Source organism: Neodiprion pinetum, chromosome 5 (assembly GCF_021155775.2).
Source record: "Neodiprion pinetum isolate iyNeoPine1 chromosome 5, iyNeoPine1.2, whole genome shotgun sequence".
Taxonomy (NCBI): Eukaryota; Metazoa; Arthropoda; class Insecta; order Hymenoptera; family Diprionidae; genus Neodiprion; species Neodiprion pinetum.
The window spans coordinates 23718640-23738150 of NC_060236.1; the positions used below are offsets into that span (position 1 = coordinate 23718640).

Below are 19511 nucleotides of genomic sequence, written 5' to 3' on the forward strand. Positions count from 1 at the left end.
TACCATAAATTCTTGAGAATATTCGGGAGGGATTTTTTGTCAAATCCTATTTTCCGCAACGGTACGAAGCACGTTGAGCTCGGCTATGTTAGACGGTGTATTATATCCTCACAGAGTGACGTGAAATCCATTATAGCACAAGGTCTCATCTGCAAAAAATACACACCGCAGTTTATGTACGCAACAAGTTTACTCGCCTGCAACGTATCGCCTGATGTACTCCCAAGGGCTAATGTAAGTGGGAACGGGGCCAAGTGTCTTTCGTCTTGGGACCGGTACAGCTTTCGAAGAAAGTCTTCGGCATAACGTATTAAAACATTTCGGATACCGCACGTGTGAGAATCGAGCCTTAACGTAAGTTAAAGCTTGGAATAGAAACTTTTTTATTATTTTTTTGACGAACTTTTCGTCGAACGAGAGTTTTCGTCTAATTTTGTTTCTTTGGTGAGACTCGATCAGTAATCTTGGATCTTCGAAATCCTGTCACCATTGTCAAAAAGTTTGTCTCTGCCTAACCATAAGGCTTGTCGTGTGAGTAAAATATTGAGATAATTATTTTCAATCAAATCATTACCTATTAATATAAAATCTGACGATCGAGTTAATGATGAAACCTGCTCACGCCGTAAGCTGCATTCCTCGTGATGCAGGAAATTCGGACGTCTTAAGCTTTGGAATACGTCAGACTCAGCATCCGCGACGAAAATGCTGACTATCTGCTTACACTAATTGGACACGGTGTACATGACGCAGCGTCCATCTGTCAAAAATTTCTGTAAATTTGATGTAGATGTTACGAAGCGAGAGCCACAAGTTCGATTGGAGTGAAAATTCATTCAGGAATTGATCTCGAAACTGGATGAATCATTTTTATCATATTGTAACGTTTTAAGACGTTGCAAAATAAATATAGATAAGCGAGCTTATTTAGTGAGTCTGATTAAAGGCGCGAATAAAATGTTTTGGAAAAGCTTTAATAGCAGAGAACGTGTTTCTAGTTTAAAGTCTGAAACAATACTGTTTTTACAATAATGTTGGTTGACGCAGCAACCTCATTCTTTTTAAAGACATAAGAGGTGTATAAACTTCTTTTATCTACGATGACTACTGGATCATTAAAATGGGGGTAAGACGGGTGATTTCGCCCCTTGTAACAATATTATAAGTGATCAAATTACCACATTTGGATCATCGCATATTGAAATACGTTGAATGAATTGAAATTAGATCAACTCGCGATGTGTACCTGAGTGAATACTAACCCTATTTGCGACGATGTGGTTCCACTCTCGACGAAGTTGGTTCAAACGATGCTGCTGACCAGCGCATCCGGTTACAGCATTCCAAACTTCACTGGAAAAATGTGCACCGGCAAACAAGAGCGATAGTTAGATTACCCGAGGCGAGCCACCCTTGACATTATATTGAATCGTGCACGGAAACGTATCTCCCACTTCGAAGGATTTCCACTACGAAGAAGGACAAAAACGCGTGTCGCACGTCACTGAGGGAAGGAATTTCCGCTTGAATATCTCGACTCGATGCTGCTTACAGGTATATGTATAAATATATCCGCTTACGCACGGAATTCGAATTGTTACGTCAGTATATTTTACAGTCAACTGCGCAGATTCGTATTTACGGTGAAGTATCAGAATTAATTCAACTTACATGGATCAGTCGTTGCCTTGGATTTATCATCCTACGACATCTTCAAAGTTTTCTAATCCGTGAAGCTTTGAAGAGAGAAACAAGCGGAAAGAAGGTTGTACTTTAAATTCCAATGATATGTCGTTTGTCGAAAGATTCGAAGTGACTCTTAACCTTTACGCTGTACACTGGGATTAAATTAAATGTCGCAAAAATCGTTAATTCATGCTTTTTCCGAAAATTCAACCTTACTCGCTGAAATAAATAACTTTTTTTTCATCCCGCAATACCTCCATATATTTTTCTCAGCTATCTTTATCTTGCGTTACTCGGTTAATATTTAGCTCAAAATATTAAAAATTCAGCGAGTTATATTATTTTGTATTTTGTTGTTTGAAGAATTTCTTTTTCACTATATTCAAAATTTCACATTGCTAAATACAACTAATTAATGTAACAGTTGAAGAGTATTCGAGAATTTTTTCAAAGTATTTGAATCAACATTTCCGTTTCTACGCAATGATTTTTGACGCGTGGTCTCCGTAAGGTCAAAAATACTCTGTGCCTTGACCGAGGTTCTTCTAAAGGTTCAATCTCCTTGAGAGCATAAGTTTTTCCAATCATTCCAAATGATCCAATTGCATGAGTAAACACGGGAATGAAATATTTGATCCAAGGCGATGTAACGATAAAATTCAAGTTCGCTAAGAGGTTGAAGTACGGATAAAAATACAGGGAGCTGTGATAAATAAGAAAATTCAACACTAAAGCGTGTAAGAAAATTTGATCATCGTTTCTTGGTCCATAAATCTGAGGTTATCGCGTATCTAGGTACCTGTGCCGAGGCAACACCGTGAGCCCCATACCTTATACCGTGAGTACAATCTCAGGGGGTGAGAGGAGACGAGGGGGATGGACCGATATCTCTGGATGTTGTACAACAACACAGAAGAACCCGGGGAAAAGTAGGTATAACGTTTTTTGAAAGGGAAGTAAGAGGGACCGTGTGCCGTACTCGATATCTTTATGCCAATCTGTCCGCATATGCGAAGAACATGTAAATACGACGCCTCGCAAGTGGCGTGGCTGACTGGAGTAGGTGCCGTTCCCTCTATGACACAGAGGTCCTTTGACTTCGCCCAACAAAAATGTCGGGAGATCCAAGGTAATGTAATAAAACCAAATACCCTTATGGATCAGATGTATTATGGTTCCCAAGATTTCACCCCTCTCTCTCTCTCTCTCTCTTTCTCTTTCGCGCAGAAAAAAATATAAAAATCCCTATCCCTCCGCTCCCGTTTTATGGACGACATAAAGTATCTTTAATCAGACACAGCGCCGCGCAGGCTGCGCGACATGTTCGGCCATATAACTCTCCTCTCTATCTGATCTTTCGCAATTCATCAAAATTTCTATCCAACTCTTCACCGGCCAATGTTGGGTCGTGCGTTGCTGTTTCGTCTTCTTTGAACCTGGATACGCGTCGGGTTACACGTATTACTTCGGCATATACGCCTCGCCATTAGCATCGCGTTCCCGTATCAGTTTGACGACACCTTTGAACAATAAAGGGTCTGGAAACCCAGACGTCCGTCGCCCGCGATATTTTTTGACTCGAAAAATTTTCCTCTGTGTTTAAAATGAATCCGTCGTCACAAATTATTCCAACTTTCCCTGAAATTTCACTGGCTTACAGTTCTGAAAAAAACTGTTGCTTCGGTTCTTTGTTCTCGATGAATTATGATGTGAATAAATTTTTTTAACAGTCCCTTAACTTGGTCAAGTAAATTTACTAGTAACGTGCTGAGTAAAATTTTCTGCAAACTCGTGAAAACAAAGTTTAACTCCGAGCATACCGTTGTACACATATTGTGTCAGATCTTGAAAATTCAGCATTGCGAATCCGATCAGCAGCCCCGAGAACCTGTGCATAGAGTTTTTCAGCCGCATTGAATCAAATTTGAAAATTTTCACCCGCCACGTAGGATCCGCTACATCGAATCTTCGAAATCTCATTTCAGATTCGTAATCAGCGACCGGGAAAACCCTGGAATACTATCTTGTTATAAAAGTTGACTAAGCGAAATAACGTGCGACTCAAAGGGTTAATCTTGTCTCAGGGTGTAGGAGTATAAACGCAAACTATGAAGCGTGGGGTAATCATTCCGAGAGTTGATGTAGCATTACAGAGGGTCGAGCAACCGTTGCAGCTACCGATGTCCGACACGGAAAGCCGAGTAAGAGGGTGAACATTTTTATTTCAAAGCAGGAACGACCGTAAGGGGAAAATAAAGTAGTTACGGCCAGGGTATAAGAATTAGAGACGGGCTAGAATTCTGATAATTTTCGCAGTTTACTGCCTTCCCTTTACAACGCGCCGCTCCTGGCCTGCATGTATACCGGCCACACTTCCTCCCTTGGGAACACTAGGCCCAAGAGCTTGCAGGGATAAAACAAGATGGCTACTCGAGTCCTGTTCTCGCCTGGAGGGAACGGAGCCGCAGTACCACTTCCGAGGGATGACCCGCTGAGCCCCAAACGGTCCTACGGAGTAATTTCGCCGAGGAAGCTGCAAGCTCAACCCGACTCGGAACTTCAAAAGCCGTCAGAAGTTGTTCCCCAATTTATTTGTTCCCCCTGCCGCAGCAACAACTTTCGAATTAAGCATGTCGCGAACTTGTATCGCAAAGTTAACGTTACCGTCGGTAGCTCGTCCTGTAAAAAAACAATTTTCCCATCGTCAAGAAATTGCGTTGTTCTCGCTGGAAGTTCGGATTACGAAATGTTGAAGTTTGAACTCGAGTTTCAATTTTTTCACATAATCGCGATAGACTCGAGCCTTGAATTGTTTGTATTTTTTTCTTTTCACACACCTCTGTACGATGTATGTGTTTTTAATTCACGAAATTTATGGCGATACTGCAACATGATTGCATTGATAATGACAATGGCTTGCGGCAAAGGTTTAGTGTGGACAACTCTCGTCGTATTTGTGCCACCTCTAGGAATATAATGTCTGGAATATTTTGTGCAAACAATTTACCCGGGGGTTACTTTATGAAACGAAATACATTTGCGCGTAACTATTCAAATATAGCATCGAGATATTTACAGCATTGAGTACTTATGTTGATACCAATATCGCCTAAATTTCAAAGAATCAATGACATCGCAACCGTGGATCGTTAAATCGAATACACAGACGAGTTAAATTGAATGGAATAATTGTAACACTTGTGAAAGTAAATCGTGAGCACGGTATTAGGTTGGAATAAAAGACGGGGTGTATAAACTTCAAGGTTCAATATATTAATGGGTATATCACAACAATCAGCATGCAACAATTATAAATCACAGTTTGTTTTTTTTTTCAACTTTTTTGGATTTTTGTTTTTTTTCACAACATCTTGACCAATATTCAGTATATATATATACATATACATACATGTATATGTATATATACACATATGTGTGTATTATATTGTTATATAACATACAAAAATCTTCGGGAATTCTTTAGATTAATATAATATGTATACGTATAATGTATGTGGGTACGTGTATATGATGCTTCAGTTATATGAATGTGATACGATTGTGATATATATGTGTAAACAATATCGAATTATACACACACGCGGTATATTTGATTATCCATACGAATGTGTGCATTTGCATACTTTTGTAAATTCAGTATGGCGTAAAATTCGACGTAGAGCCGCGATACGGTTTTCATTAAATATATAATATCATACACGCTATAAGTATTACGTATATCTATATTATATAAATCATACATAATACACATTGATCACAGCTTTTTATGTTTTTCTCATTTTTTTTTTTTTTCTTCTCCACCTCTCTTTGTGTGTACGTCGAATGATTTTTATCTAAAATTTATAACATCTTTACATATAAATATATGCATATTATGCGTATTCATGACTGTTTGAAATTGTACAACACACCTTGATAAATTAGCTTGTCCTGCGTGAGTTAATTACTAACAATTTGTTATAATAGAGGATCTTATCACAAGAAAAAAAAAAAAACGTCAATTCAACCGACACAGAAAATCGTTATATTAATTGCAACAACAAAAGGTTGCTTTAATTCTTCCGTAGATTATAACCTCCTTAATTTCCCAGTGATTGTCAATTTCAATTATATGTCTTGTAGTTCCTAGAATCCGTTAGAGTAGCTAGTGAACTTCGTTCATATATATTCACAATATCTATATGTATTGCTCGATTATGTCTAGTACTTTTTATACCCGAAAGCCAGGTTTACTGTAAAAACGTAATTATATTTTCCTCAATTTTATCAACTCCGTGTCAATTTTTTCCAACAATACCTGACACTGACACGACACTTGAATTTCAACGGAAATTCGAAACGAATACTTCGTAGTCAAAACTCTGTACTCGTTGTGTACAGAAGTTAAAAAAAAAATTCATATCATGCCTCAAATCCAAGTAAACCTCGTATTTCCTATAAAACCCTGATACAATTCCTTTTCATTTTGAATTCTCAGAGAAGCGAGCGTATCGTAGTCGATACTCTTCGAGTTGGACAGGATCGCTCTATATTCGTCTACTTTCATTTACTGTTTTTTTACCTTCGTTTTTCTATACTCTTTTTACAGATCACAATCTTATTATAGGGCTTAATCCTAGCTTATTATCTCCATCAATTTCATAACTATAATCAATCTGATTAATCAAAATAGAAATCCTCCCGTAGCAGGTATCCTAAAAGTATTCAAATAATTGCGTCGATCGAATCGCCAACGCGTGAAACTTTCGTAGGCCAAGAATCTGTATTCGCAAAAGTAACGAATAATTTGTGATATTGATTGATAATGATTTGTTTTTTTTGTGCTTCTAACAAACCAATTTGTTGAATATCAATCGAAGCTTTCGGGAGAACAGAAAGTGGTGGGGGTTCGGACCAGGGGGACTGGATCGGAGCTACGAGAACCAAGCTATCTACTTTTCGTTGCTCGAAAAGTGTAACTACGCAGTCCAGTTCCGGAACGCAGCCTTGATATATAATAGCCAGTTGTCTACGCTAGAGTTCAGTTCAAAATCGTCTCTCGGCGAGACCGCGTCTTACGAGCGAACAAATATCAAGTGCGATTAATAGCAGTGTTGCGTCGAATCGTCATTAATTTGAAGTTTGCCAAGCAAGTAGAGTTACACGTATCGGGATTGATCTGATCATTGAAAATCTGTGTTTCTGTCCCACAAAGTGTTCCTCTTGTGACATTATCGTTACGTACAAGTAAATTCTCTGAATTATCGAAGTGAGTGCATCTACTTTGCGAAAATCAACTTCTACAAGGCCCGTTTCATCTCTCACCTGGTCCGGATCCCCCGGTAAGCTTCCTTGTGGATTTATCAGAATCTATCACCTTGTCAAGTTTCATTGACAAGTTACATTCTTGACTTTCGAGAAGTTTGTTTAAACGATCAATTGTATCTATTTTACCTATCATTCATTCCTCCTGTACCTGTTATCTGTGTAAACGATCAAACTAGATCCTAGATACGAGTAAAGGTACAATCAACAATGTTTGTGCGTTTATATTTCCTACACTTTTTGTAGGTCTTCCGAGCCTATTGATAGAACACAATTTAATTTACAATACTAAGCGCGATATAAAGTAGCGCGGATTTTCAATGATTAAGAATGCAAATAAATACTGCAGATTGTACTTTGAACTTTAATTGGTGTTGATTTAAATTATCTGAACAATGACGAGTGAAAGAACAAAGGCTTGAAGGCTCGAAATAATTCTAAATGAACACAGTACTAGTTGTTCGTTTTCAATGATCTTTCAACGAGTTGACAACGACTACGTATTTACTACAATCGTATCACTTATCGAACTTAAGTGTACAACATCGAATCAGTAACCGTTGAATAATGCATAACTCGCGCATCAACGAATTGTTCCTTATTCTCATCCGATGGAACGTTAAATTACCGTATATACATTCAATCGTTCAACAGCTAACTATAAAAACAGCAATTATTTCAATGCTCCCCGTTAGATTAAAAAATTGATTGTCTGAATTGAGTTGAACAATGTACAACTAGAATATAAATCTACACATCTTTACTGCATAGATCCTCTCTGAATATCTGTAGTATCGTTATGAACGTATACGTGACACGATTTTATTTCCTCTTCTTACCCAAGTCATCGGGTCGACAGAAATTTATTCCAGACGGTTAGCTCGGCATCGTTCATGTTTCGTTTGCTAACCGGAACTACGCATTTCCTGGAAACAAAATTCAGAGCCTGAAGATTGATCAAGAAACGGGACTATTTGTGACTATCTTACAGTTTCAACTTTTTATCAAAATTGTTTAAAACACTTTTCTCAACAAGAAATGAAAAAAGAATTGATTCAAGCGGTAACAGAGCGAATTTTCACATGAAAAATTCGAAAAAAATTCGAGTAATCAAATTACCGTCTCCTTGCTCATCCACTTTGTAATCCAAGGTATCATCCACCTCATCTGGGGCATCAATGTCATCGCCGGAAGTTTCAACTTCCACTTCGGTCAAATTTTCGAGTTCCGGTTCCTCGAGCAGAGCGTCGGTCTCGGTCGGTCCATCAGCCGGAAGTCCGTTTCCCTCGATATCTACGGTGTGACTGTCGTCGGAAACGTCGCCGCGACTCCCGTCCGTGTCGAGAGAAGCGTTAGTAGCGAAGTATTTCAGCTCATAAGTGGCAAGTCCGTCTGGAGTCGGCTGATTCTGTGTGTTCAATGAAAACCTGCTGCACTGCGAGTCGCTCCTGTGCTTGTCGAAGGACCTCCGCCTGTTGTCGTCCGACCTAGAGTGATAGAGCTGACGGCCGTGCCGATGACGCCTGAAAGGTAATTCCCCGGTATCGGATCGCGGGCGAAATTCCATTTCGAGCGTTCCGCTGGACAAGTGATCAGCGGCGCACTTGTCCATCGAGCACTTCCGGTAGTCCTTCTTCCGTATATCGGGGGACTTCCGGCAGTCCAAACTCGCCTTTCTGTACCCAACCGGGGTTCTGTCGTTCTTTCTCGCCTCACCGCCGACCCGATCTAGCGACATTTTTCGAAAATTCGGCGACGAGATCTTCCTGAAATCCTTCGGGCTCCGCCGGAACTCGAGCTCCTCGAGCACCCGTAGGTCGACGGAGTTCCGCTTTCGAGAGACAAAGTCGTCCGGGTACTTGGCGAAGCTCTGGTACTTCCCCGCGTGCCCGCCGGCCGCTCCTTTGCGCAGCTCCATCTGCAGATCGTCGTCGTCGATCCTCGTTTGTCTGAGCAGCTGATGGCGCTGAGCAGTGTCCGATCGGTCCTTTATCTTGAGAGTAACGGGGCCCCCCTTGTTCGGCATGTGGAGATCCATGGCCATCGACACCTGGCTCTCGGATATCTTGTTGTACTCGAGGCTTTCCCTGCTTACTTGCGGATTGTAAGCCGCGTTATCGACCGACATCGCGTGCCGTTTGAGCAACTCGGCGTTCAGCAGCGCGCAGCCCGTGTACCGACTGGGTTTCTTACGCGGCGAGTTCTTCGCGGCAAGGTTAGGCGCGCTCGGGCTCTTCTTTATCGGCTGAGGGTTATTCTTCTCCTCCAGGTTCTTCGAGAACTGCATCAGCTCCGCCGTCAACCGTTTTCTCGACACCTCGTGCGTCGACGGACTCGGACTTCTGTGCACGCGGAACAGACCCAGCTGGTGGTCCCATCGCGTCGTTTGACACGACGTTGACCTTCGACTCCGCTGCTTGTTGCTCTTGCACGGCGTGTTCTGGTTAAAACGAAAACGCGCCGGGACCACTTTCGCCGCGCTGTCTCGCGCCTCGAATGTCATCACGCAGGCCGCCACCACGATGAAACCTTGAAAATTGGCGGTGTACGATTATTTTCAATTTATTTATTTCACACTTCGGAATTTTTCATAACGCAGGTTTTAATTTAAACTACTTTCAAGTTTGGCGAATACTTCAAGTCTTACATGAAAGTTTATTCACCGATTGTGAATGAAGTGTCTTTTTGGAGTCACGATGCTCAAATTTTAAACCAAAACTTTCGTCTAATTTTTCCATCATTTCGGTGCATGTTCCAGAAACAAGAAATTGTAAATTAAGTCAGTGAGACACGATATCTATGTCAATTTTATCGATGAAAAAAAAGATATATGTTTTTATTCCACTAATCACTGCCAATGATAAGATTTGAATCGTCACTAACTCAGGTAGCAACTATTTTTTGATCAATCCAAGACGTGAATGTTAAATAAATTTTCATCTAAAAATTTGATGTTTTTTTTTTCCAAAATCTCATGACTCGAAATATTGAAGCTATATATTGATATAATGACCGAAAAATCACTTCTACTGTTCAAATATCGCGAATCGGATTGAAAACAAAATTCAACGATACCTCAATTCACATTTCAGATTGACAAACGGATCTACAAAATATTGATCAATGTCGCAGTGGTTCGAAAAGTTTGAACAAATTCTGTCGGGAATCATCTAATAAATCGTTAAAAACTGGCAAATAGACGTCAATGAATAATAAATGTCAACGTTGAGTCATATTTATTTGAAATATTACTTTTTAAGCATGTTATGCATGTAGCCTCCATAGCTCAGGGGTTAGAGCACTGGTCTTGTAAACCAGGGGTCGAGAGTTCAAATCTCTCTGGGGGCATACTTTTTTTTTTTTTTATTCTCCTTACTTATGAAATTCTACGCACACATTACTCTTCAGATTCATATTATCAATTGAAATCGAAGATTTCGAAATTCCGTTACCCAATAACACTATTCGATTATCATCGCGCACAATGCTGACGCCGTTCTACGCGTGTCCAAAAGCAGCTTGCGCTTGCATACGCTGTGACAGGTGTATTGTATGGTGTATGGCATTGAATCTTGACCGTTTGAATGCACGGTACAATAAACTGTTATCGCGAATTGCTGGCGGGAAAATCTGGACAGGTTTGAAACGTCGTCGACGTCTGTCGTAGCAGGTACATAAATTTGGTTTCTACTTTCCTAACAGCAGAATAACAAAGCTGTCATCGATGAGACGGATTGAGAATCTAGTATCGTGTATATCAATATGCCGTGTCCCATTCTGTAATTTATGTTCATTGTTTTAACTAACTACTTCTAAAACATCAATGCTACAAAAAAAGAAACAAATCAAAGGAAAGATTGAGACAGTTGCATAAGCGTTTTACAGTTCAGATAACTTTAGTCGTTGAATAATTACTATGGTGTTTTCTCTGAAATTTTTTCAACGTAACTCGTTGGTACTTTGCTTTGTTTCATTTTCGCTTTCGTCGTTGGAATGTCATATGCGTGACTGATGGAATTTTTGACTTTACCTCCCACTCCCATTACGATCGGTCCAGCGTAGCTCAGATTGTTTAAATGAAAGCCTCGAGACTCGTTTTTCACCCGGACCGTCAAGTTGCCTCGAATTTCCTGCGCCATTGACAGCTGATCAGCGTAATAACCTGCGAATATTCGATGAATGTAGAACAGTGCTCGATTTTTAGGGAATTTTGATTTGACTCAAAACAACTGTGCTCACGCTTATTGGGCGTGTAGGTAGACACGTAACATTGTTTGTTGCATTTCGAATCACTCTTCGTTGCAATTTCTCGAATTTTCTAGAATACTATTTTGCAAATTTAAATTTCTTTAATAAGCGCAAAAAAGCAATTAGTATTCCAGAAAACGTTCACAAAAACCATTTTCACACGAAAATTTCGATCGTAAAATGAATAGGTTCGAGTTCTCCAAGAAAAAAAAAATTCAAGTCCATCGATACGATCGATTTGAAAAAAAAAACTTCGTTATCAGTGGAAACGGTTACAGTTTCCTCACAGAGAGAATACACTGCGGATATCTACGTGTAAGCGAAAGCACCGCAGCATAATATCAATTTTTATACACCTACGGCCATGTTGAATGGAAGTACAAAAAAAACACGGTAGCGATGAAATTCAAAATGTAGATATACGTGTGATTTATTAAGCTGTGATAAGCCTTACCGATCGTAGCCATGCAGGCACCCAAAAGCATCAGCAAAAGTCCGATGCCGAGAGCTTTGCAAGCGTGCCATAAGCAGCGCGTCGTTACCTTCCCTCTAACGACCTGGCAAATTGAATATCAATGCCGTTCAAGGAATTGGTTTGCGTAACAAGCATGTGCCTTATAATTACACGTAATCGTGCACGCTGATGTATAAACTGATGATTCAACACAGATTTCAATTTCAATGTAATTCTTTCGAAATTATTAAAAACAATAAACTTTGTGCAGATACGAATTAACTTTGAACCATAATTAAATACAAATGGTATAAATCGTTGATTGCAATAAATTTAGTTTAACCCGTCAACAACTTTTTAGTAATTGCAAATCGGGATATGATTAATGAAATCGTTGTAATTAATGGATTCAACTGCAAATGAATTGATCAAGAATATATATATATATATATATATACATTATATGTATATAGCAATATAGGATACTCGCTATAATCTGTTGCATTATGAACTACGAATTATATAAGACTAGTTGTTCTGTGTTCAACGGAAATTGAACATGAATAACCGTTGAAATATTCATATTATTATACACTGAGCCCTCCCAGTTTTCATCCCTTGCTTGTATGACAAGTTAAAATAACCTTCATCTAAATATTACATCTCGCCCTCCTGAATCTAATTGAAAACAGATTTGTCGGTTGGTGGACTCGTTAATTATTTAAATTATCAAAACGATTCACAGAAGTGCTGTTTCAATTACCAAATGTTTTCCTTTAATCAACTCTCATTTCTTATCACTTTTATCGATATTACGATTATTACCATTATAGATATTATTATTTTTGTTACAGCGTCTACTTTAAATTTTCTAAAATATTGCAATGTACATAAATTGTCCGTTCTGCCGATTATTATCAAATATTATGGTAATAACTTATCAAATCTTTGCATTGCTTATGCTATCAACAACGCCCACCGATTCATTACTTCATACAGTTTTCTCGTTTTTGTTTATTAAAACTGTCCGTTCCCGAATAATTCAATTACAACTAATATATGTAACGGTCTTTGCGAATACCGAATTCAAGAATATAAATATTTGAGGTATAAAGAGTAGAGGCAACTAGAGACTCGCACATTTCAGACATTCAGGGAAAAATCGACCTGAGCGTTCAAAACGAAAGCCCCGCGGGATAAGTCTTGCTTCTTTTTCGCGTTCTTGAGGACTCGAGCCTTTGTTACGTGCGGTACTTGATCCGCTTTTCCAGCCATCTAACCGCGAACACTCGTAAAATTCCAAGCCCGCTTTACGTGTATACACAATACGTGCACACCTACATGCATTGATAATGGCCATCAAATCTCATGCCCACGAAATTGCCGCGAACGCTTTGGCATGTTCGGTTTTTCCTATCTTTTCTTTTTCTTTTTTTTATCTCGTTTCGTGTAAAGTTTTTTTTTTTTCCTCTCTCTCTACCTCGCGTAGAGTGCTCTTCTCATTTTTTGTCTCGTCGGTCGATTAGGCATCGTGCTACCGTGGCTTAAATACTCAAAGTCAAGTTATCCTAATCTCACTTTCTCTCACTCTCTCACTCTCTCTCTCTCTCTCTCTCTCCTGTCTGTCTTTATAGATTTTACATACCTATATCTTGGCAACGCGAAGAAAAATTATCAACTTGTTACTAATTCACTTGATTTGTACTAAAACAAATGTAAGTCCAAATACCTTTTTCTCAATTTGTACTTTCACCATTTCAACTTATACATGGAGAATTTCATGCGAATCCAACCAAAGTCTGACCTTTGACATTTTTAAAACTGTTCAAAATTTTTTTATGTAATTTCCCCAACTCCGAAACAGTACCCTGAATTTTTTCAGATTTTTTATTCGATTGGTTAATTATTTGTACATATTGAGCCATAATTTCTTTTCCAAATGTTTCAAGATTGGGTCCATGATGGACCAATTCATTTTTCTATATTGTTTCAGCACTTTCGATTTTTTTTTTTCAATCAGATAAGACATTGTTTAAACGGTTTGGAAATTCTAAAAAAATCCTCAAACTCTTCTCCACTAATTAAAAAAATGTTTAAAAGACTTACAACACTTCGAGAAAAGATTATTTTTACTGCCACAAACAAACCCAAACTATTTCCCGATCGTTTCACCAACTACTTTCCGGCTGGCTGAAAACTATTTCAAGCACCTTGTAACCATATCAAACTACTTTTTTATTATACCTTTACAATCAAACATATTATTTATACCAATGGATTTTTTAACACCACCCTAACTCCAGTGTTGATCTGAAATGTTACCAACTGCTGCTTTTAACAGTTTTTCACAGTTCTGCATGTATCAAACTATTTTCAGTCACTTTCAACTTATATCCCATGATCACTTCACCGACCGATTTTGCAACGCTTTAGTTTCTTATGTCTCGATTCTATCAACATTTCATCGAGAAGAACTCGCCTTCGGCTCATTTCCTGGTTCTTATAGTTCAGTAGTTCTTATAACCGTGTAGAAATATTTTCACCGGATCTTTACTTATTGAAGCCTCGAGTGCGCACCTGTAACACAATTTCTACTCTATTCTGACTACTTCAGTAGTCAGCGTGGTCGCCAAACTTTGCCGTACAACGCGCCGTCCAATTATTTTTAACTGATTCTCATTACTTCGTATCTGCATCGCAACGACTACATTTGCATATAAATATTCACGACTATGTACACCTGTATAGATATATTGTAGGAATAGGGTAGATTCCTTGTTTACCTGCACGTTCCAATGCGCCCCCGGAGCGCAAGCTCTTCTTTGAGTTCCCTGCCAATGAACTCCTCCTTGGGGCATTGTTCGAGCCTGAAATAACGATGCACTTGAACCTGATCCTCGTACAATTTTTCATAACTCGTTACCATGCTAGGTACACAATTCTCCGAATCTGTTGGACTCTGACTACCTCTGACAATTAAACGAGAAACGCTCGATCAGGTTTGTCAGAATCAATCGGGCTGAGTGTGTCTACGCGATCGGACAAGATAAGGATACGAGAGAAGAGAGAAATTTTCAGATTAGCTTACCGAACAATGTTCAATGATTGTCACATGTTACCGTATGCGAAGAAAATACAAAATTGAAACGATTTTTTTAGCTGTAAGTAGCTGAAAGATCTAGTAGGTATATTATTTTACTATTCTTTTTAATTGTGGTCAACGTAGATATGGTACTTTCTTGTAAGGATTGTGAAAATTTAGTGTTGATGAAACGCAGAATTCATTTCGAGGCCTCAAGTGACTGAACAACTGTATTCAATTGAAGAAAACAAACAAATTTAATATCTCAATAACCAGAGAATTCAAAGCATAATTCAGTTGAAGAGAAAAAAATAATTATTTTTAGCTTATATTCAAATTGATAAATTTTGATTTTATACATCGAATAATTGCGAAAATTTTCATTTATTACTGATAATATGGATGCCCGTTCGGAAGAACGAGGAAAATGTTTTCACCAAAATGTGATTGACTTTGAACGACGTTATCAGGAGTAGAGCAATGAAAGTATATGATGGGAAATTAGGTTTGTGGTTTCATACGAGAAAGTCCAAACGAACATGGAAGAACTACGAATAATATTCGTTTATGAACCTCGTTTATCAATTCTTTAGTGATTTAAATGTTTAATTGTTACTTAAAATAAATATCTGCGAAAATAGGTGATTTTTCCAAAAATCTGAAATATCGTTCTGGTTTCTACGAAAGCTAACTTTATCCAATAAAACTATTTTTTCTATTATCAGTCAAAATTTGACATCCAGAACCCAGACTCGATATTTTTGTTGACCGTTGCGATCAAAGTAAATAATCACTTCTGCCAGATTTTCTTCCAATTCCGACAGTATTTGAACTGTTACTCGTAACGATATCCATTTTACTAAATTTCCTAGGATCTATCCAACCAACGAAATGTTTCTCAGTCAACAGACACTCTCTCTCTCTCTCTCTCTCTTTGGAGTCCAGACCGCCCCGGCATCAGAGCATCGGCGCTAAGACTGATGGAAATACCTGCCAGACTCCAAAGTCGTATAATCGCTAGATCAGAAGTCGTAAAGTCGAGTGTAAACTGGGCATTGTATAAAAGTTGGCGAGACAAGTGGAGTCAAAGCTTTGGCAGGATAGATTCGAAAGGCGAATATCTTAACGTTTTCCCGGGCTGGCTCAGCTGACACATTTCGAACGAGAAACAAATGTTTCGGTTAATAATAACCGACGAGCTATGATCGATCTTCTCTCTTTTATATTCGTCCATTCGGTCTATTTTTTCCTACACGATTTGCTACCGGACTACGAACGGCTGTTATATGGCCGTTTGCCGGGATTCTTTAATATCGATGATTATCGCAGTAGCCTCGATCCACGGGCCGAACGATAGATCATGTCCGAAATTAACAACGCTCTATTGTTTTGTCGGGCTTAGTGCGAAGCGGATGTTCTTGTTACATCCGATCCCTAATTTATTACTCCGTGGTGAAAATTTACCCGGAAAATGTCTACGGGTTTTTCCAATACACCGTACAAATTGTTTTCTTGAAAAATTTACAACACTCGTGGTAGAATAAAGTTTTAGCATTTTTTGTACAAATTTTTATTTTCGAAATATGTAGACTCTCCTGCAGCTTTCGGTTTTAATTCTCTAATATCTCGACTGGTTTTTGGTATGTTTTTGTGATTCTAGGCAAAATTTTAACAGATTTTCTTCTACAGATAGCTTTGTTTCTCGGAACTTAGTTTTTCTGCACAACTTATGAAAAATTTCATGCCTTAGTATTCTAACGTAATATTGCGAAGATAATACTTTGGAAACCTTGGGACTTTTCTCAAGATATCCAGTTCGATTTAAAACCATAATTAAACCTCGTTGCACAAAATTTGCGTCCTCTTCAGGCATGCAAAGAAAAAAAATCTGACATAAATTGATTATCGAATTTAATTACAACTTAATTAAATGACATTTACAGGGCAATCGTAAATTAATTCGAACTGAAGTCATGTGAATAGAGTAAATTTAGTCTCTCTTCTTTGAACAATAATAATTAATACCCACATCATTCCCGAAACCCTGGAAATTTTGTTTCAATCTTAGAGTTACGCAGATGCCCCGCGAATAAAAATGAACCTCGCAGAATATTGCAAGAATTTATAAAAACCAAAACCATATGAGTTTGAAAAATGAAAATGAATTGCCAAGTTTCTCGGATGAATTCACGGAGCCAGAATTCACTACAAAGAACTTACTTCGCCTAATGTAAGTTCGCCTCGATTCTCTAATAAATAGATAAAATTATGTCCAGCTTAAAATCATTTTTTAGAATTGGTCAGAGTAATTAGTGACTGCCAAATTTTTGGCTAGCAGTTTCTACTCAAAAGTATACATATTACGATAATCTTACCTCTGAATCACTATTCCCCTTGAATTTTGGTACTTGTTGTAATTAAAGATTACTATCACATGTCACGAGTCGAAGAAGAATTCCGTACGAATACTCGTATTTATTACTCATCGAACATTTACATGTCGTATCTACGGAAAAAGGGACTTTTTTTTCTCTGAGGTTGATTCTTTGTCAGTAGCGATAGAGATTTTCATTGTCAAATTTAACGTGACGAAATTGGTAGGCACTGCCAATACACACTGATGTATCATTAATCGCATTTATATATATACATATATATACGTATAACACAAATTGACGAAATTTAACGCTTCATTTTAAAGCAAGGAATAATAAATTACCCTGGTAAATTCACATATTTCAATTTATTCACTTACGCTGCCGCTGAATTAATTCTATTCAATAATTTACTGCTTTCACTCACAGTTTACTTTAGAAACGTTGTGCACGATGATTTATAAATCGAGCAATGTTCACCGGTGAGCATGCATGAATTACTGTCCGCCAGACCATGGGTCCGAGTATCGTGTGTCATTACACAATTATTGTTTGTTAAACAAGAAAGTTACACGGTTACGTAATTTTGCGCGTCGGTTCGTTGGCACGAATTTGACAAAAATAGAATATCTTGGAATCGTTGAGTTTGTTAAACACGGTAGATCAATCCGGTTACTATAATGTAAACGCAAAAACCGCATCAAACGATGTAAACACTTCGCCAGATAACAGGATCCGCATTAAATGATCAATCTAGCCTAGTGAAAAATGAATTATTTTTATATACCCCGGACCGTTAACACGTCGGATAAACGACTCACAGTGATTTTATGCTTCTCTTTACAACACGCGAGTATTATTTTAATTTTTTTTTTTTTTTTTCTTTTTTTCTTGTTCTTCTCAACCGATGTTTCCCAACCAAATTTTGGCACTTTTCACTCGCGCGGTTGCGGCTTTGCTGACGAAATTAGGGAACGAAGGGGATGACGGTGCACTGAATATTTTGTGTTGTTTCGGGCACCGAAGACTGGGAACCTGGATATGTTGTTCGAGGGAGTGTCTCCCTCGTCACCTGTTGGTTCGGGTACCCGGTCAGGACAGCCGGAGAGGAATCACGCAGTTCTGCGCATACGCAAACGCAGATCAATGTGTTATATTCCATGCTTGATGCTTCGAATATACTTCTTTCTCATGGACCACCACAATGACCGCGTGCAACTGGAGAATTATTGCGCCTGTAATCGCCAATCGCACACCGACGACTGGATAAATGTGCATTCATCCGTGAAACGTTCTAATATAGGCGCGTTTAAACGTCGACGGAAAAGAAAACTGATAAACTTGATAAAATTGAACTATCGACGTGTCGTAAAAGGTCTGATGAAATTATTAGGTGAACCGATTTCATTCCGTAAATTATATAGGTGTACCCAAAATTCTGTGGAAAATATCTTTGAATCGAAATTTTGCTGAAATGGGAGATATTATGGTTATGTGAAGAAAGATCTCCGCGCATTTTCAAATTTTCCCCAACACGGGTTTGAAATTCTATCTTTTATTTTTTTAGCAATTTTCAAACCCATTTTCTTACTTTTAGATTAGTTCGTTCTTTCAATTACTCTACTTCAAATTTTTCAATTTTCCAAAATTCACCGTGATTTGAAGATTTTCCAATTATCTGCAAAGGTGGACTCAAAATTTTCAACACATTTTCTACAATATTTACCCTAGAGATGTGATCAGAATAGATTTGTGAAAAGAAAATATTGACTGGTAGCTTCTTTGGAAACAAAATGGAGCACTATATTTAATTACTCGGGTTCTCTCTATCAGCGTATACATCTGAAGTACGTACATTAACGTGTAAAAGGGTTTTCGAGCAGGTATGTACATCATTGAAGTACAACCCGACGTACAGAGTGGAAGTAAATTTCTGAAATTTTCGACGAAACTACGATACAACTCAAAAGTCCGTAAAGACCGTAGAATTCGAATGCTCAAACAGTGGAATAGAGCTGACTAAAGCAATGAATGTTCACATTTTTTGGATTGTAAATAATTCGTGAGGCGAATTTTGGAGCCGTCCCAATACCCAAGCGTGACTGCACTCGGTCAATCATGAGATTCTGATACTGTTTGAGTAATAAGACAGCGGCTCTTCGTTACAATTTAGAGTGAAGTTCGGAAATCCAATGCTATAAAAACAAACCATCTTCTGGAATTGCGTAATTGGCTACGTTGAGCGATCAAAGAAGAGAATGAAAACAGATACCAGACCAATCTGCCGATCAGATTGGTGATCTGTAAAGCTGCGGACAACCACGGTCGCGGTTCTGATCCC

General features: G+C 38.4%; 1 protein-coding gene and 1 non-coding gene across 3 annotated transcripts; one reads left to right on the forward strand and one right to left on the reverse strand.

Moving 5' to 3' along the window:
* Positions 1 to 5476: 5476 nt before the first annotated feature.
* On the reverse strand, positions 5477 to 18247 carry LOC124219822 (uncharacterized). Of its 2 annotated transcripts, XM_046627981.2 has the most exons (7): positions 17551 to 18247; positions 17171 to 17301; positions 14497 to 14580; positions 11714 to 11816; positions 11042 to 11173; positions 8131 to 9540; positions 5477 to 7937 (listed from the first exon to the last, which is right to left on the reverse strand). In XM_046627981.2, the coding sequence occupies exons 3-7, from the start codon at positions 14569 to 14571 to the stop codon at positions 7927 to 7929; spliced, it is 1731 nt and encodes a 576-aa protein (XP_046483937.1). In that variant the 5' UTR covers positions 14572 to 14580; positions 17171 to 17301; positions 17551 to 18247; the 3' UTR covers positions 5477 to 7926. The 2 variants fall into 2 exon arrangements, with proteins under 2 accessions (XP_046483937.1, XP_046483938.1); XM_046627982.2 differs by lacking the exons at positions 14497 to 14580; positions 17171 to 17301; positions 17551 to 18247 and adding an exon at positions 13958 to 13987.
* TRNAT-UGU (transfer RNA threonine (anticodon UGU)) lies at positions 10287 to 10359 on the forward strand. The gene has a single exon. It is a non-coding gene; the product is annotated as a tRNA-Thr (tRNA).
* Positions 18248 to 19511: the final 1264 nt, after the last annotated feature.